Source organism: Tamandua tetradactyla, chromosome 8 (genome assembly GCF_023851605.1).
Source record: "Tamandua tetradactyla isolate mTamTet1 chromosome 8, mTamTet1.pri, whole genome shotgun sequence".
NCBI lineage: Eukaryota > Metazoa > Chordata > Mammalia > Pilosa > Myrmecophagidae > Tamandua > Tamandua tetradactyla.
Window position 1 is genome coordinate 34,267,565 of NC_135334.1, and position 19,346 is coordinate 34,286,910.

At 38.2% G+C, this 19,346-nt stretch overlaps 1 protein-coding gene across 2 annotated transcripts in view; it reads right to left on the reverse strand.

Annotated features, from left to right (window-relative positions):
• Positions 1-19,346, reverse strand: part of ELMOD1 (ELMO domain containing 1) — a 102,105-nt gene that overhangs the window by 54,137 nt on the left and 28,622 nt on the right. For both annotated transcript variants that reach the window (XM_077113076.1, XM_077113075.1), the window contains exon 2: positions 10,278-10,380. In XM_077113076.1, the coding sequence (XP_076969191.1) occupies positions 10,278-10,294 (17 nt within the window). In that variant the 5' untranslated portion in view covers positions 10,295-10,380. The remainder of the gene's footprint in view (positions 1-10,277; positions 10,381-19,346) is intronic.

Sequence of the window (19,346 nt, forward strand, 5' to 3'; positions counted from 1 at the left end):
TGTATATAGCCTGGTCATTCCCTAGAACTTTGGGCAACTGTGTGACACAGAAGACTCAGAGCTAGAGTTCTGCAGCTAGGAAAGTCAGCATTACCCCATATAGCAAGTGTATAAAAAGCTAAAAAAGATATCAGACTTCAATTAGAGATATGACTAAAGCAGGACTGGTCAGGAATAAGGTAAATCAGAATAAAGAATGATACTGACTGTATTTTAAAACTCTAACTTCTGTGTGAGACTAAAGGAAGAGATGTTTATTTGCTGCAAAATTTATATTTTCTGTAGCAAACTATCTAATTTAACTCGTATGGTCAGTTTATTCGAACACCATAATTACACGGAACCTTGAATAGGGAGAGAGATCTTGTTGGTTTGTACAGGTTACTGTGATGCCCCGATACATTCCAGAGTAACTTAGGCAGAGAATGAAAAAGTATTTGTAAAATTCCTCTGATGGACTGGGTAAAAATGTGGAAATATTAAACTTCCCCACCTGGGGAATTCCTGATATTCTCGCAAGCACTGAAGACTACCAATTTAATAGCCCAAGCCCTTGATTTGGGGGCTTGCCCTTATGAAACTTATTCCTGCAAATGAGAAGATAAGCCTACTTATAATTATGCCTAAGAGTCACCTCCAGAGAACCTCCTTTGTTACTCAGATGTGGCCATTCTCTCTGTGCCAATTCAGTAGGTAAACTCACTGCCCTCCTCCACCACCACATGGGACATGACTCCCAGGGGTGTAACTCTCCCTGGCAATGTGGGACATGACTCCCAGGAATGAGACTGGACCTGGCATCCTGGGATTGAGAAAGCCTTCTTGACCAAAAGGGCCAACAAATGAAACAAGGTAAAGTTTCAGTGGCTGAGAGATTTCAAACAGAATCAAGAAGTCATTCTGGAAGTTATTCTTATACATTATATAGATATCCCTTTTTAGGTTTTAGTGTATTAGAATACCTAGAAGGAAACACCTGAAACTGTTGAACTGTATTCTAGTAGCCTTGAATCTTAAAGACTATTGTATAATCATATAGGTTTTACAGTGTGACCATGTGATTGTGAAAACCTTGTGGATGACACTCCCTTTATCTAGTGAATGGACAGATGAGTGAAAAAATAAAGTAAAAAAATTTTAAATAAATAGTAGGGGGGCAGATAAAGGGTGTGGGATATTTTGGGTGTTCTTTTTACTTTTTATTTTTATTCTTATGCATTTTCCTAGAGTAATGAAAATGTTCAAAAATTGATTGTGGTAAAGGATAAGTCAAGCCTACTTAAAATTAGGCCTAAGAGTCACTCCCAGGAGAACCTCTTCTGTTGCTCAGATGTGACCTCTCTCTCTAGCCAACACAACAAGCAAACTCACCACCCTCCCCCTGTCTACGTGGGACATGACTCCCAGGGGTGTGGACCTTCCTGGCAATGTGGGACAGAAATCCTGGAATGAGCTGAGACTCAGCATCAGGGGATTGAGAAAACCTTCATGACCAAAAGGGAGAGGAGTGAAATGAGACAAAGTAGAGTGTCAATGGCTGAGAGATTCCAAACAGAGTCAAGAGGTTATTCTGGCGGTTATTCCTACGCATTAAATAGATGTCACCTTGTTAGTCAAGATGTACTGGAGAGGCTGGAGGGAACTGCCTGAAAATGTGGGGCTGTGTTTCAGTAGCCATGTTTCTTGAAGATGATTGTATGATGATATAGCTTTCACAATGTGACTATGTGATTGTGAAAACCTTGTGTCTGATGCTCCTTTTCTCTACCTTATCAACAGACGAGTAAAACATATGGAATAAAGATGAATAATAGGGGGAACAAATGTTAAAATAAATTTAGAGTGAAATGCTGGTGATCAGTGAGGGGGAGAGGTGGTGGCATGGTTGTATGAACTTTTTTCTGTTGCTTTTTTATTTCCTTTTCTGAATAGATGCAAATGTTCCAAGAAATGAACACAATGATGAATCTACAACTATGTGATGATATTGTGAATTAGTGATTATATATGTAGAACGGAATGATCAAAAGTTACGAATGTTTGCATTTGTTTGGTGTTTTTTGGTATTTAAAAAATTTTTTTAATTAGTGAAAAAATTGATAGTGGTGATGATACACAACTATATGATGATATTGAGGACCACTGTGCACACTTTGAATGATTATATAGTATGTGAATATATCTTAATTAAATTGCATCAAAAAAGTCTATATGGGAATTTTATCAAACATTCCAAAAGAACTAACACCAATTCTGCTCACACTCTTCTGAAAAACTGAGGAAAAAGGAATTCTACTTAACCCATTCTATGAAGCTAACATCACTCTGATACCAAAACTGGGTAAAGATGCTACAAGAAAGGAAAACTACAGACCAATTCTCTAATGAACATAGATGCAGAAATCTTGACAAAATATTTTCAAATTGAATCTAGTGACACAGTAAGAGAATTATACATCATGAACAAGTAGGGTTTATACCAGGAATGCAAGGTGGTTCAACACAAGAAAATCAATCCACGTAATACAGCACATTAACAAATCAAAAGGGAAAAATCACATGATCATATTGATTGATGCTAAAAAAGCATTAAACAGAATCCAACATCCTTTCCTGACAAAAACACTTCAAAAGGAAGGAATCAAAGGAAATTTTCTCAATATCATAAAGGGCATATATGAAAAATCCATAGCTAGCATCATACTTAATGGTGAGAGACTGAAAGCATTCCCCCTGAGACTGAGAAAGAGACAAAGATGCCCATTATCACCTCTATTATTAAACATTGTACTAGAAGTCCTAGCTGGAGCAATTAGACAGGAAAAAGAAATAAAAGGCTTCCAAGTAGGAAAAGAAGTAAAATTTTCATTACTTGCAGATGACATGATCCTATACTTAGAAAACCCTGAGAAATCTGTGACAAAGCTACCTGAGCTAACAAAAAAATCAGTAAAGTGGCAGGATATGAGATTAAGGTACAAAAATCAGTAATTTTTCTATATACAACTAATGACCTACCTGAGGAGACAATTAAGGAAAAAATTTCATTCAAAATAGCAACCAAAAGAATCAGGTATCTAGGAATAAGCTTAACCAGGGATCTCAAGGACTTATATACAGAAAATTATTAAAAAATTGCTACAAGAAATAAAATTGATCTAAATAGATGGAAGGATATTCCATGCTCATGGATAGGAAGATTGACTATTATTAAGATGTCAATTCTATAAATTTAGATTGAAATGCTGGTGATCAATGAAAGGGAGGGGTAAGAGGTATGGTATGTATGAATTTTTTTCTGTTGTCTTTTTATTTCTTTTTCTGAATTGATGCAAATGTTCTAAGAAATGATCATGATATGAATATGTAATATGTGATGATATTGTGAATTACTGATTATGTATGTAGAACAGAATGATCATAAGTTAAAAAAAAAAAAAAGACGTCAATTCTATCCAAGATCTAGAGATTCAATGCAATACCAATCAAAATCCTAACAACCTACTTTGAAGACCTGGAAAAGTTGGATATCAAATTTATTTGGAAGGGAAAGAGACCCCAAGAACTAAAGATATCCTAAAAGAAAAGAGCAAAGTGGGAGGGCTTTCACTTCCTGACTTTAAACCTTACTATAAAGTCACAAAGGTCAAAACAGCATGGCATACAAAGATAAAAGTATGGACCAATGGAATAGAATTGAGAGTAAGGACACAGATCACCAAATCCACAGACAACTGATCTTTGATAAGGCCCCCAAATTCCTTAACTGGGACACAACTGTCTTTTCAATAAATGGGCATGAGAGAATTGGATATGAATAGCCAAAAGAAAGAAAGGGGACCCCTACCTTACACCCTATACAAAAATTAATTCAGAATGGATTAAAGTCTTAAATGTAAGAACCAGTACTATAAAACTAAGAGGAGAAAATGTGGGGAAACATCTTCAAGATCTAGTAAGAGGAGGTAGTTTCTTAAACTTAACAATTAAAGCCCAAGCAGTGAAAGAAGAAAACATATAAATGAAGACTCCTTAAGGTCAAGAGCTTCTGTGCCTCAAAGAATTTTGTTAAAAAGGTGACGAGGCAAAATATTTGGAAACCATATATCAGATAAAGGCTTGATATCCTGTGTACAAAAGAACAAAAACAAACAACCCAATTACAAAATGAGCAGAGGATATGAGTAGACACTTGTCTGAAGAGCAAATACAGATGGCTAAAAAAAGCACATGAAGAGAATGGTCACCTTCATTAGCTATAAGGGAAATGAAAATTAAGATGACAATGAGACATCGCCTCACACGTATAAGAATGGCTGCTATTAAACAAATAGAAAACTACAAATATTGGAGAGGATGTGGAGAAATAGGAACACTTATTCACTGTGCAGGGTAGAGGACGATGGTATATGTACTCTAGACCTCCAGATACTGTATGAGACCAAGGGCAGAGAGGTTTGTTGTGTCTAGAACCTAAATTTTCTATAACATAATCTAAATCAATCTCTCTTGGCTATTTTAAACAGCCCAGATTCCTGGAGTCCAGAATGGGAACAAGGCCTTGTAATACCGTATAGCTTAATATAATACCAGGATACATCGCAGACTATGGTGGGTTGACAATTGGAAAGTGTTGGTAAAGTCCCTTGAGGGTCCAAAGGAGGGTAAAAAAGAAACCCCACATATATGTGGAACTATTAAACTCTCCCATCCTGGAAACTCCAGTTACCCTCTCAACCACTGGGACTCCCCATAAATAGGGCAAGCCCTAGATTTTGAAGCTTACCCTTTTGAAACTTATTTCTGTGGGGAGGAAGCTAATACAACCCGTAGTGAGGCCTAAATGCTGCTTTTAAGAAGTCTCTTTGCTGCTCAGATGTGGCCTCTCTCTCTCTGGGCCCAACTCTGCAAGGAAAATCATTTCTCTGCCCCCTATGTGGTCCAAGCCGTTCAGGGGTGAAAATCTCCCTGACAATGTGGGCATGACTCTCGGGGATGGGTCTGGCCCTGGCACTGGGGGTTCGACAATACCTTCCTCACCAAAAGGGGGAAAAGAAGTGTAATAAAATAAGGCATCAGTGGCTAACAGTGATCAAATGGAGTTGGGAGGCTGTTCTGAAGGCTACTCTAATGCACATTTCAGTTAAATAGTGCTAATTACCATGGTTTGCTAAACCCCAATCAATATTGCTCCTGCTGACTCTTGAGAATACCTAGAGCTTGAACTGAGACTCTATAAAAGTTTCATGTACTAGGTTTGCTTTCCTGGAACATATAATTCCCAGAGGGTTCCTAGGTTAGATAAGTCCTAAAACTCAGAGGGACTAGCCTCTCCAGAATTCTCAATTAATTACATCCCCCTATCCTTTAGTGTGGACACCCCTTCTCAACATGAAAAAAAGCATAACAGGCATTGCCCAAAGATCCCTATACATTGGGAGAAGGATTAAAGGAGGAGGAGGTGGTATAACAGAGAAAATGGGATTTCACAGACAAGTACGACTGCTGAATCACTATATTACTATTCCTTCTAGCCTCCAGTGTTTTGGAGCAGCTAGAAGGAAAGATCTGAGATGATGGAATGGTAGTCCATGGCAAACTCTGGGATCTGTTCTGTAACGACTTGCTGAAGTGTGCTTTGAAAATTATTGCTTTCTTCTTTCTTTGCTTTGTATATAAGACACTTTTTACAATAATAAAAAAAAAGCTTTAAAGAACTACACAGATTTTACCTGAAAAAAAAATTCATAAAATCAGAAAATAGATTAGAGGTTGCCAAGTACTAGGGGAGGATAAATGGGGAGGTTTTGCTTAATGGGTTAAAAGTCTCTGTGTGGGTGACAAAAAAAAATTGGTAATGATTAGTGGTAAGAACAGCACAACCTTATGTATGTAATTAATACCACTGAATTGCACCCACAAAAATTCTTAAAATGTAAACTTTGTGTTATATATATACATTACCATATTTTTTATAAACATTTTTTATAAAGCAAACCTAAACAGTAACAAAAAACACACCAGTGTGATAATTCCATATAAGAAAAACGCCCACGGTGTAACAGAGGCAGAGGACAGAAAACACCCTTATCCAAGATTAGACAGTAATGCCAACTCTTGTTTATCCTACTGGGGGGCAAGAGCAACCTGGAATATCAGCATGCCTTACTCACTTCAGAAAAAAAGTGAAAAATAAATTAGATAAATGAATAAAATTCAAACCAACATTTACTGAGTTGCCATGGCTTTCATAAACCTAGCTCACATCCTGTTGCTGGGGCTTATGGAACAGTGAAGTGGCCAGAGAGCAGCCCTGAACAGCTGAGAGCACGGGAAAGGGACATGAGACCTGCAATGTAGGTGGCAGAGCTCTAAATGGATCCCTGACTCCAGCTTGATGGCAATGGGCAGGCGCTAGTGAGTCACCTGTGGGAAATTGCCTAGAAAAGTATTTAGGTGACCCTATTTCAGCAAAAGCGTAGAAAAAGATTTTGTTTGTGTGTTTGAATGTAGGAAACAAAATAATTTAAAATATATGCGTATAGATATATGTGTGTTTGGTTGTATGCATATATATGTATACACATATGTGTGTGCATGTGTCTGTGTGTGCATGACTAAAAGTGCCCATCTACAACTCTACAGAGAGGGAGGTATTAGGATGCACAGGCAAAAAAATCTCTTTTTCAGGACTTCATATCTAGATCTCATGAGCTTAATTAATACCTCAAACAGTGCTAATCAGATTCTGGGACAACTCCATGTCCTTGTAACTTCCGCCCTTCAAAAGGAGTGGAAATTTACTGGTACTGAACGGAAGAACCGTGTACTAAACAGGGAGGTATGTGGACGTCTGACTTTGAGTCTAGTTTGAATTTGCCACCATGAGCTGTGTGGCTTGCACAAGTTATTTCACCTCTCTGGGTCTCGGTTTTTGGGGGTTTTTCATTAATAAGGTGAAGGAAAAGGACTAGATTTCTGGCTCAAAGAGAAGAACAGACGTGTTGAAAGGGAAAAAAAATCTTCTGACTGTCTCTTCTCTTTGAGGTCCACTTTAAATCTGAGTGAAAATGTAACCACGCTTCTTGATTATTTATGGTGGGCTTACAAGGTAGCCAAAAACTTTCTCCAATTTTGTCTTTGCAAAGTATTCACTGGAAATGGGTCAACAGTCAACAAACTTGGACCACCTGCTGTTTCTGATACCTAGTTATATTTCTCAGCCTTGTTTTGCTTTTATTATTTATTTGAAAATATTAAAATCCTACTCTTTCCTTTCCCTTGACATCAACTTAATGGAGCCTTCCCTGAATATTCCTTTCACAAAATCCCTATAATATATCCACTGATCACATTCCTTTTTATGCTACTTTACTGCAGAGACCGTATTGAATTAATTTTTGTCTCACCCACACACCTTGCAGCACGCACACACGAGGGCATATATAATGCAGAAATTCTGAGAAACAGTTCTGAAGTCAGACAGGCCTGCATTCACTTATACATATGCCCTTGGGGAAGTTACTTAACTTCACTAATCGTCCTTGCCCCCCTCTGTAAAATCGAGACTTTAATTCCTACATTATTGTGATTGTTATGAAAAGAAAACAAAAATAGCATAAAACACTTTGCACTCAACATGTTCTTTGTCATTGAATGCTTTTATTCACCTAAATATAGTAGTGAAAAAAAAAAATCCCTCAACTGCTTCAAAACCTCAGTTTCTGTTTGGGACTAAAAAAGTGAGCCATCCTTTTCTGATCACATAGACACATTTGCCTAACAATTTTAACCCTTTTGTTCTTTTAAAGCAGACCATAGCTAAAGTCAGATTGAGGGACTATGGGGTACTTATCTAATATCCCATATCTACTATCAATATAAAATATATTATTTAGCTGGGTATACAAATCCTGTGGCATTTATTGCTAATACCTCATGTGATTTTTTTAAACAAATGTAAAGTATTCTCTCCACTCCTTTTAGGCTTTTTTATGATCAGATATATTAATGGTGCAACTATTCAAAGAGTGAGCTGGAGAGAGCAAAGTATGGGTATCAGTACCTTAAATGTCTATTAAAAACCCATTTTTTCCCCCCACAACTTGGTTCATTTAAGATTAACTTAATTTTTTTCTGGAGAATTTCATTCTAGAGCATTTCAGAAGTTGATGGTTTAATTTCTCTGTGGGCTTCTGAATAATGCTGGGATTGTTCTCAGTGAAAGTCAATGCCTCATTCTTCATAATGTATTTGCTGAGCTCAGGAATTACCACTTGATTTATTTAGGCTATGTTTACATAACCTTCTCTTGAGTTCAATTTAAAAGATTGGCTAAACTGTCCATCATCTGTGGGAGTGGTCTACAGGGTATAAAGAGTAATCTAAATTCTCTTGATAAAGCAGGGTTCATTTCTTCTTGCCCTTCTTATCCTTCCAAATCCCAAGAACATTAATATATAATGTATACACACATATATTATAAAAATTTTAAAAAATACTAAAAGTAAAATTAAAGCTAGAAGCAATGATAAACTAAGAAGGGGCAATGACTGAGTTTCCTTTCATTATTTCAAAATCAATTATCAACGAAAATTCCCAAGTTTATTTCTTGATGTACAATCTATTCCCCTAGCCTCAGTCTCACATAAATACTCATAGCAAGTAATAGTTCTAAAATATATATGCCAAAGTAAAAAATTTATACCAGAACACATAAGTGAGAACGATGTGCGAGTTCCATTGTCCTCGGTGTGCATCTATGCGGAATTAAAGTAGTAGATTCTCACTGTAACAATTCTAAATCACCATATATGAATTAATTTTAAAATATTACAATCTCTACCAAAAAAACAGTGCCACATCTATTCAAGTAAACAACAAAAACAAATGCTACTTTCTCCTAAAATGGCTGGTCTTGAGGCTGCTTAAGTTTTTCTAAAACAAATAGAATATTTAAGGAGGAATAAGGCAGCGATAGGCTTGACACATACCCCACCACCACATTCCTCCTTTTATAAAGGGAGCTCTCAGCTTTTGGGCTCCATCTAACACGTCAGCTTTCTGTTAGCATGATTTTTTCACTTTTACATTTGGAAGAGGTTCATACATAACAGTTTTTCATGAATGTGTAAACAGATGGGTTAATTACCATAGCAACCAAAAATACATCAGGTCAAATGCTTTGCTGGCAAACATGCAAGAAATTTTTCAAATACAATCTTTTTACACAGATGTGATAAACAGGCTGAAGAACATTCTATTCTGAAGAAGACAGTAAACACAAGTAATGGCCTGAAAACATAGTGAAACCCACACAAACTGACCTAGGTGTTCCAGAAACAAGGATGGAACTAAAACCAAGGGAAAAAGAAAATCCTAAAATTACAGCCATTGAAAGAAACAGATTCCTAAAAGATTCAAGCCCATTAATTATTTGCTTGGAGAAAAGAAGGCAGAGCAATGTGCAAGGGGATATAACTGAGGCAGGCCATCATCTTGAGGAACCCAGTCTTCTGGTAAGTCTGCTTTATTTTCTAACATTTCAGGACCACACTAACTTTATTTTATATTTTAATAGTATATAAAATTTCTCTGAGAATTCCATTAATAGAACCACGAATGGCAATCAATACTCTTGAAAATAATTATAACTATAGATCCAGTCAAATGGCCTTCAGAACAAAGGAGAATCACCCAAAATACACTGATATATCCTGTTCTCTGTGCAGTACAATCTCTAAGGAACGAACAATGGAAGCAGATTTCAGATACATCAATGAGGCAGGAAGAGCAGAAGCTTAGGACATACACTTTGAACAAAAAGGAAAAATTTTTAAGATGCTTGTATGGCTTAGCCAACCAACCAAAATCGAAATCAAGGGATATTTAAAATTCAGGATTATGATTCTACACAAATTGGAGCAACTGATTGCTTGACTGCTAATTCCCTAACCCTCAGCCTTAAGGACAGCAGTATATGATTCTTGAGAGCCACATGGCATCAAGATTGCACCAAGTACTCCCTGCCTCATGCTTTTGTCCCCATGCTGTCCATGCTCTCTTGTCATCTACGAGTGCTCTCTCTCAGCATCAACACACATATAGTTAGCAGAGAACTCTCATGGTCAAATTATGCTTATCAAATGCAATGGGATGTTATGCGATCCTATGATACCTGGTCGCAGGGTCACAAACTGTGAACAGAAATAGTATCCTAATTGACAAGGAAGGGTCTCCATTTTAAAGGGCACATCTAGAGAACCAGACATACTTACCTCAGGAAGTGCTTCATTGTGCCTGCTTTGACTAGCCAGATGCTATACAGAATGATCCTCAAGTAATTGCTTCCAAATTTGTTTTTCTCCAAGTAAGTGTAAGCTGTGGGAAGAAATCAGATATATTTACTAATAAGGGAGCTGGAAATCCCAAACCAAACATTTCTGCTTACTAAGGGGACAACATTCTATCTACTCAGAATATTATCAACTGAATTACCACACAGCAATGCAATTCTATGGAGAGAGATTACAGCTATAGTTTTTTACTTTATAATTATATAAATAACCTTTCATTTTAAGTTGCTTGCTGGAGAAATTATTAGCTTCATGAGCATTCCCTCCAATGAATGCTCTATTTTTTTTTAATATAGAGATTATTTTTCTCTATTTTTGGTATTGTTCCTATATCCTGATGAATAGTATCTGCAAGAATAATAAAAATGAAAACAAAAATTATTCTGATTTCCAGATATATGGTGGTCTGAAATCTATAGCCTCAAGCTTCCAGAACATGTATAGGCTTAAAAACAACTAGAAGCAACTAATAACATCTTTAAGCTCAACAATAGCTGTGACAATCAAGCATTCCAAGCAAATGCTCAATATGCCTCAACCTCATGTTTTGGGGGGCACTGTGAACAGAGTTGCAAGACTTCAGATTTGTATAGCACCTTTTGTTTACAATTTGCTTTCACAAAGCGTACACTACTGATTATCGGTCTTCTTCCTTCCAATGAGGACACCAGGGGGGCCTACAAAAAGCAAGTTGGGATGAGATGGGATGAAATGGACTAGTGAAGAGAGAGGAGCTGGAAGTAACAGGGGAGAGATGTTAGTTACCTCACAACAGAAAAGACAAGTGTAACACCAGCTACAACAGCAGTGCAGGGAGGAGACACAACTACCAACGGGAACAGCTCAGGAGTATGAAATAAGTGACTTGGCTCAAATAAAAGCCAGTCACTTATTTCACATATAAATGTTCCATGTCTCATAAATGCTTGAAATAAATGTCCACACACCAAATTTAAGATTGTGGTTGCTTCAAAGAAAGGTTAAATGGCCTTCCTCATTTTATTCTTAAATATACCTGAAGCAAAATAAAGAAAGCAACTTCAACATTTATTCATTTTGGGATGGCAGGAAGGAATATTATTCTTTCCCCTTTTGTGGCTTTAAAAAAATGAATCCAAATTTTAATTTGAGAGTGTTAGTGCGCATTTAGCACCCAGCTCTTGCTTTTTTATACCATTCTCCAACAGAAGGAACCAGAGTTACCTGGAGAAATGACTGATTTGATGGGGCAAGGATTATATAGGATGGGTCCTACAGCATTTTGTAGCGTCAGAAAGTAAGGAACTGCTCAAAAAAAACAAATGACACAATAGGTCAAAGGGACACAGGAGCAAACTAAAAAAAGCTCCCAATGGCTAATGATGGAACAATTTTAGCAATAAAATAAACAACATAGTATTAGATTATAACCCAAAGTATAAAATAAATATCCACGAGCCCATACTGATATAAATAAATGATTGAATAAGTAAATACACAAATGGGGTTAAATATTTAAATCTCCCATGCAGAAGAATTCCAAATAATTGATGTAGCTACTCTGTCTTCAAGGAGGTGAAGCATAACTCCCCACCCCTTAAGTGTGGGCTGTGTACTGTGACTTCTCTCTAGAGAATGCAGTTTGGGAAGGGGGCGGGAGAATCGTTTTACTGCAGGGAAACCTGACACTCTACCTCAGCAAAATGATCAAGGTGGACATCACGAGTGATAAGTCATGGTGATGGTCTATAACGCTGAAGTGAGATGATGAAAATGGCTCTCCCAATCAACCCACAGCCCTAGTCTAATTATGAGGAAAACGTCAGACAAACCCAAATTGAGGGACATTCTACAAAATACCTGACCAGAAGTCCTCAGGATTGTCAAGGTCAAGGAAAACAAGAAAGAAAAAAAAAAAAAAAACAAAGAAAGTCTGAGAAACCATCATATCAAGAGGTGCCTAAGGAGACATGACCACCAAATATTGAATGGGATCCCGGAACAGAAATAAGACATTAGGCAAAAATTAAGGAATTCTGAGAAAAGTATGGAGTTTAGTTAATAATAATATACCAATATTGGTTCATTAGTTGTGACAAATACTTCATATTCATGTAACATGATAACAATAGGGGAAACTGGGTGCCAGTATAGGGGGACACTGTACTATCTCTGCATGTTTTCTATAAATCTAAAATAGAAATGGGTATTAAAATATGTGAGGGCCTACCACGCTCTAGACATTAGGATGCACATTGAGCAAGAGGGGCATGTCCCACCCTCAAAGCCTAACCATCTTGAAGGGGGAGAGGAGAGAAAATGATGCAGAGAAATAAATGAGTACTTAACCACAGTATTACACATGGAAGATGGGTGCTGGGAGGGTGAGTATGAGAGACAGCCACCCAAGACTTAGGGGTCAGGGGGTCTCCAGAATAGCACATGCAAACTCACAGAAGTGAGAGAAAGCACAATGTCATAGGGGTGAAACGTACAAAATGACTTAGTGAGTACTCTGTGAGAAGGGCAGGTAAAAACTGAATGGCAAGAGGTGAAGCTGGTAAAGCAAGTAAGGGTCACATTATAGAAGGCTTTGTAAGCAATGTTAAAAAAAAGTTTAAACCTTATCCCATGAGCTATGAGGAAAGTTTTCATGCTGAGTTGAGACATGATCATATTTCTATTTTTAAAAGAACGCTGGGAATGTATTATGGAGAATAAATTGGATTATGGTGAAATTATAGGTAGGACAACACTGAAAATGTTATTAAAATAATTCAGGCAAAGATGCGAATGACAAGACAGAGCAATGGACAGAGACATAAGTGCAATGGATTTGAGAATTATCTACAAAGTAGAATCAATAGAACCGTTGTTAGTTTATTGATTGGGGCTTTGGTGAAGAAAAAGGAGGGGTCAAACATTATTCCCAGGTTTCTGGCTGGCAACTGGGGAGATAGTGGAGTCATTCACTAAGATATGAAATTCTGGAGAAGAAGAAAAATTGGGAGACTGAGGGTACAGGAGCTGTTTGGGACATCTTGAGTTTGAAGAACCAAGAGGTGATGTGGATATATATGGATCTGAGAGGGCAATCTATTTTGGAGACAAAGATTTGGGCTTTCTCAGTAATTAAAACTGCAGCCCCAAAAGAATAAATAAGTAGCATATACTACACTTGTTCATAAGAATAGTTCTTGCTGTTTGAATAAAATTAAATTAGAATTTTCATACAACTGAGGAGTAAAGAACGGGATATGTTTTAGAAGGTTGTTATGAAAAGTTAAAACGAACAAACAAACTTTACCCATAAAAGGTTTGATTTTAGTTAGCTAGAAAATTGGTTTACCTAGAAAATCTCATTTCATCTGATGTGGGATAAGTGAAGGACTTTAATACTTCAATTTCCTACCCCATACACACGTGTTCCTGAATCCATCCATTAAAAGGAATTTGCTGGACACTTGCATACACCGTACTGGCTGATATCTTACTACAGTGAAGGAGCCTTTCTATTTAAGGGAAAACTGGACAGGGATTGCGTAACAAGTGATTGGGAGCACAGGTTTCAGAGACAAAGTTCATCTCTGGGCTCTACCACCACCCAAGTGGTCAGTTGCCTCTCTAGGGTTCAGTGTCCTCCTTGTAAAATGGGAGAATAAATATACTGACTTGCAGGGTTGTTCTCAGGATTAAATGACCCAACACTCATAAGGTGCTTAGCCTGGTTTCTGGTATGTAATATGAATTCAATGAGTGGAAATCGTTATTAGCATTTTTGTTGTTGTTGTTATTGTTATCATCCTCCAAATGAAAAAACAAATTTGTCAAGTGAAAAATCATTTAGGAGACTGTTAAAATAAATTCTGGCACGTTGATGTGATCTGAACTAGGACAATGACAACGGTGATAGAGAGATGTGAACAGAGATGAAAAATACTTAGAAGGTAGAATTGTTTGGACTTACTGATGGGATCGGAAAAGGGAAGGGAAGGAAAATAACAATTTGTTCTAATTATCTGTACCTCAAACAGGAAACAAAGATAACAATTAGTTCTAATCATCTGTCCCCCACACAGGAACACCAAAACATGGCTTTGGATAGGAGAAAGCCTGTGCCAATGCTATTTAACTCACTGCTCCCTGGGCATTCATTAAATAATGTCTCTAAATTTTTTTTTTTGTGGAAAAACAAATAGAATCACTGCTTACTTTGTTATTGAAATGTAGCTTTGTTTTAAAAGAGGCATACTTATGTCCTGTTTACTTTAACTAGACAATCTGTGCAAAAGACAGGGACATATAACAAATTATAGTCTATGTATAACACATGGTACTTCTGAGCCACTATTAGTAAGAAATGTCCTTTAAGTTGTTTGCCATGAGCAATGCTGAGTTAACCTGTTTCCTGCCAGGCCTCCTCATAGCCAATGCAGCATTTCTGAAGTAGCTGAGTAGGACCTGGGATATAACAGCTTAAGAACAGTGTTCTAGTTTGCTAGCTGCCGGAATGCAACACACCAGAGATGGATAAAAGGGGATTTTTTTCATTAGTTCTTCAGAGGAAAGACAGCTAACTTTCAACGAGTTTCTTTCTTATGTGGGAAGGCTCAGGGTGATCTCTGCTGGCCTTCTCTCCAGGCCTCTGGGTTCCAACAACTTTCCCCGGGATGATTCCTTTCTGCATCTCCAAAGACCTGGGCTGAGCTGCGAGTGTTGAGATGAGGCATGCTGAGCTGCTTGGGCTGTGCTACGTTGAGCTCTCTCATTTAAGCACCAGCCAATTAAATCAAACATCATTTATTACAGCAGGCACGCTTCCTAGCCGACTGCAGATGTAATCAGCAACAGATGAGGTTCCCGTAACATTGGCTCTATGTTCACAGCAACAGAACTAGGTACCTTCACCTGGCCAAGTTGACAACTGAATCTAACTACCACAGACAGGAATAATTTAAGTTTGCGGTTTATCTGCTCGGTGCTGTACCAAAATGATAATCATGTTGGATATTGTCACTCACCAGCCTGTTGACAACCTGAAGTTGCTTGCCTTTGTTTATATATTTCAGAATTGAAAAATACAGATATTAATTTTCTGTTGAATTCAGGTTATTCACAAATTATTTATTCATAGTAAAACTGGTTCTTTTATGGTCAGACACTAACTTTAATGTCACCTTTTTCACAGGAGATTATAAAAATTGCTCTGTCTCCAGTTCCTTCTCTAGGTCTTCCTCTCTATGCAGATTTTTAACCCAGGTGGATAACAGAATTACTTGCTCTAATTGAAATTTCTCTTTTTTCTCTGAAATGATCTGTTTTCATGTTTCTTTGCCCTCTTGTCCAGGGCATCAGGGAAGTTCCTGAGTCAGGTACAATGCCTGGCACACCATGTGCTCAATGCATATTCTGTTTAATGAACTTTGTACCCATTGAGAAAAATGCATTTCTTTAATAGGATTTTCCAATAACAGCACTAATAAAGCAAACTAAAACTCTCCCAATTGGAAGAGAAACGTAGTTTTTTTTTTAACCAACATAATCAATATGATTTTAATCCTGCAATTCCTAACCCTTTCAGTTTATCTGCAGCAATTTTTCTCCCAGTGTTTCTCCAGGAACAGTGTCCTCGACTCTTCCAAAAGGAAGGATCAAATGGTTGCGCTTGCTAGATCAAACAACCCCAGAGATCAACTGACACTTCAGTGTGCACTGTGGGATTATCTGGCCCTTGTACCTTTTTTTTTCAGCTGGGAGGAAAAGGGACCCAGTGAGTAGTCTGCGACTTCTGAAAACCCATCCTTTTGACTGGTATCAAGGAACTTGCACGCTTGCTTTGAGGGAGCAAAGCACCCCTGAAGGTCTTTGTAAAGTACCACGGGGTAACCCTGCTCTTAGAAGTCAGTCTGTCTATTGAGCTTCCCACAGAATGAATTAGAAACTGAACTAGAGGGAGCAGAACACCTTTCTTTAAAATCTTAATCCCTATATGAGATGAAAAAAAGCAACTTTCTAGGTAGAGCTCTTCAAATTCCAACTGACCATACGCCCTGCAAGAAAAATGCTTGTAGATTCACATTTATACATAAATAAAAGACAATTCGTTAGCCAATTTGACGTTATCCAGGAACTTTTAAGAGGGCACATTTAAAAATAAAATTTAATTTTAAAACTTAAAAGTCTCAGTATAAGATCTTATGAAACTAGTAATAATAATAGCTCATATTTTAAAAGTGCTCTCTATGTATCATTCAATTTTCTAAGGCTCTATATTAACTCACTTAACCTTAGTCATGCTATGATGATCCATTTTATAGCTGAGGAGATTGAGGCACAGAGTGGTTAAGGAACTTTGAAGATCACACAGCTAAAACAGAGCAGAACTGGAATTCAAACCTCAAGCCTGGGTCCCGGAAGTAGTGCTACTAATCATTCTCCTGCGCTGCCTCTAAAAACTACTGAGGTGAAATTTTTGACTGACATAAGAGTGAAGAGAATGTAAAGTATCCTCAATTCAAACTAAACTGCCAAGAAGGGGATAAGCAAGGTCCAGGTAGACATTTGTACCTCAGAACTCAGCAGTGATCTTCTGGGAGCTCCCCAGGGACTCCTGAATAATAAGGGTTCCTATGCCACCAATAACTACTTTCTTTCCTTTCCCAAAGTAAATAGGTCTGTCAGATCTGAAAGTTTCTAACAAGAATATATTACGGGAAAAATTACATAAGAGCCCAAAATAATATTTTATATTATCCTTTATTGAGGTCACATTTTCAAGGAGCTATGAATCTTTGGCAGTACAATTCCAAAATAACTAAAAATAACAATATCCTTCAGAATGTAAATCTAATGCCTTGGGTTTAAAAAATGCAATGAAATCCACGCTTCTGGTTCACACTGTTATTTGAGTGATGATTTAACTCTCTCTAAACTACTCCTTTAAGAGACATTGGTCAGTGTGACAGGATCTTCAAACCAGGATTTTCTCTTGTTTCACTTTCAGTCAACCTCTATGTTTTCATCTTCATAACACATTACATCTTTTTCTTTTTAGATGAAAATATTTGTTACTTCTAAAATAATTTGCATAAAATATGTCTAACAGCTAGTAAAATATTCCAAAACTACCTAGGAAATATATAGTAACCTGAATTAGTTTTCTTGAATTCATTGGAAAACAAAATAAGTTTCATTTCCCCCTAGATTTCCCTAATTGCTGCTGCTTCTTTTTCTTTTCATGCTCCAAACACCACTAGGAGGAAAAATATCAATCAAATGTGTATGAAAGGTCACCCTCAAGATGCAATTTACTGAACATCTGGGAAGATGGCTAAACAGAGTAGCTCAAGATTAGCCCTGCTCGACGGAAAAGGTAGAGAAGGGACAGGAGGGCAACTGAGGTGGTGATTTGGGAGTGTGGATGACCTTGGAAAGACTTCTGCACCTCATAGGGCACCCTGGTTGCAGAGGCTGAGGAACTGAGAGGCAGAAGGCTGGAGCCTGGCATGGAGGTGTGGAGCCCACAGGAGTGGACAGACGGGAGCCGGGGACTAGGAAGTAAGCCAGGCTGCATTCCTTGGACAGGCTACCTTCACCAGCGCGGCCCTGTGACCGGCGACTCACCCCACACCCCACGCACCTGAACCCGATCATCTGCTCCCATTCCCTGCGCTCCAGGCACCTCCAACCCACCAGCCCCCAGTGCATGTACCTGCCCCACACCCCCACCAAGTACAGCCCAACCCACCTCTCCTGCACCCCTCCCGAGCACTACCTCCCCCTTCCTGTTCCCTGCAGTCTGTTGCCAGTGCATAAAGGTTGCAGGCACTAACCTTCCATACCCAGGCTACCCCTGCCCCCTGCCCATAGTGTTGCACAGACTCACCCCAACCCACTAAGCTCTGTACATCAGTCTGTGGCACTCCCAGGCCCACACATGCGCACAGCCCCCAATTATGTCATTCAGCTGTAGGACCTGCACTTTACAGCAGTACTAGAACCATGCATGTGCACAAACCTCAGTCACATTTCCCAGCTCTGAGAAAGTGCTGACCTGCACAGTCAGGTTACATCTGCCCCCAAATCATGAAGGTTAAGGCCGACCTGCTGCCACAGCTACACACATGCACACAAAGGGCCCCGTGCCTTAGACCAGTGCATACCAGGGTTACGCCCCCCTCAAAACAAGTGCACCCACACAGCTACATCCTCCCTGACCGCTGGGTGCCAAAGTTCACAAGCATCAGTGCAACATCCCCAACCTGCACCTACACCTGCTCTGAAACAAATCACCCACTGACTGCCCAACCCCATACCCTGCTCCCTACTGTACAACCATACCACAAACACAAGGCCTTAGACTACCGAAAGAAATCAACTCTCAAAGTAAATCAATCAAGAAATTTACATGCCATGAAGACAGCAGAGATCACTAAGCATATCACAATGCAGACAGATATAGCCCTGCCTAATGACTAAATTAAAACACCAGGAGACACAGACTTTGGAACAACTAATCAAAGATGTTTATACAATTCTGTTTAATAAAATAAGGGGGATAGCAAATGACATAAAAGAGATCAAGAAGACAGTAGAACAGCATAAAGAGAAATAGAGACTAAAGACTCTGTTGACCAAATCAAGAGCATACTAGAGGCACACAACACCATATTTGAAGAGACAGAAGAAAGAATAAGCAATATAGAGGACAAGATAACTGACTTCAAAGACTCAAAACAGCAAGTGGCAAAAAAGATGGAAACAATTCAATTGGATCTCAGGGAAATGATAGACAAAACAAAGTGCACAAATATAAGAATCATTGGTATCCCAGGAGAAGAGAGGAATAAAGGGCTAGGAAGAGTAGTTGAGGATATAATGGGGGAAAACTTCCCAACCCTCATAAAGGACATAAATATACAAATCAAAGAAGCCCAACAAACTCTAAACAGAATAAATCCAAATAGGTCTTCCCCAAGACATATACTAATCAATCTGTCAAATGTTGAATAG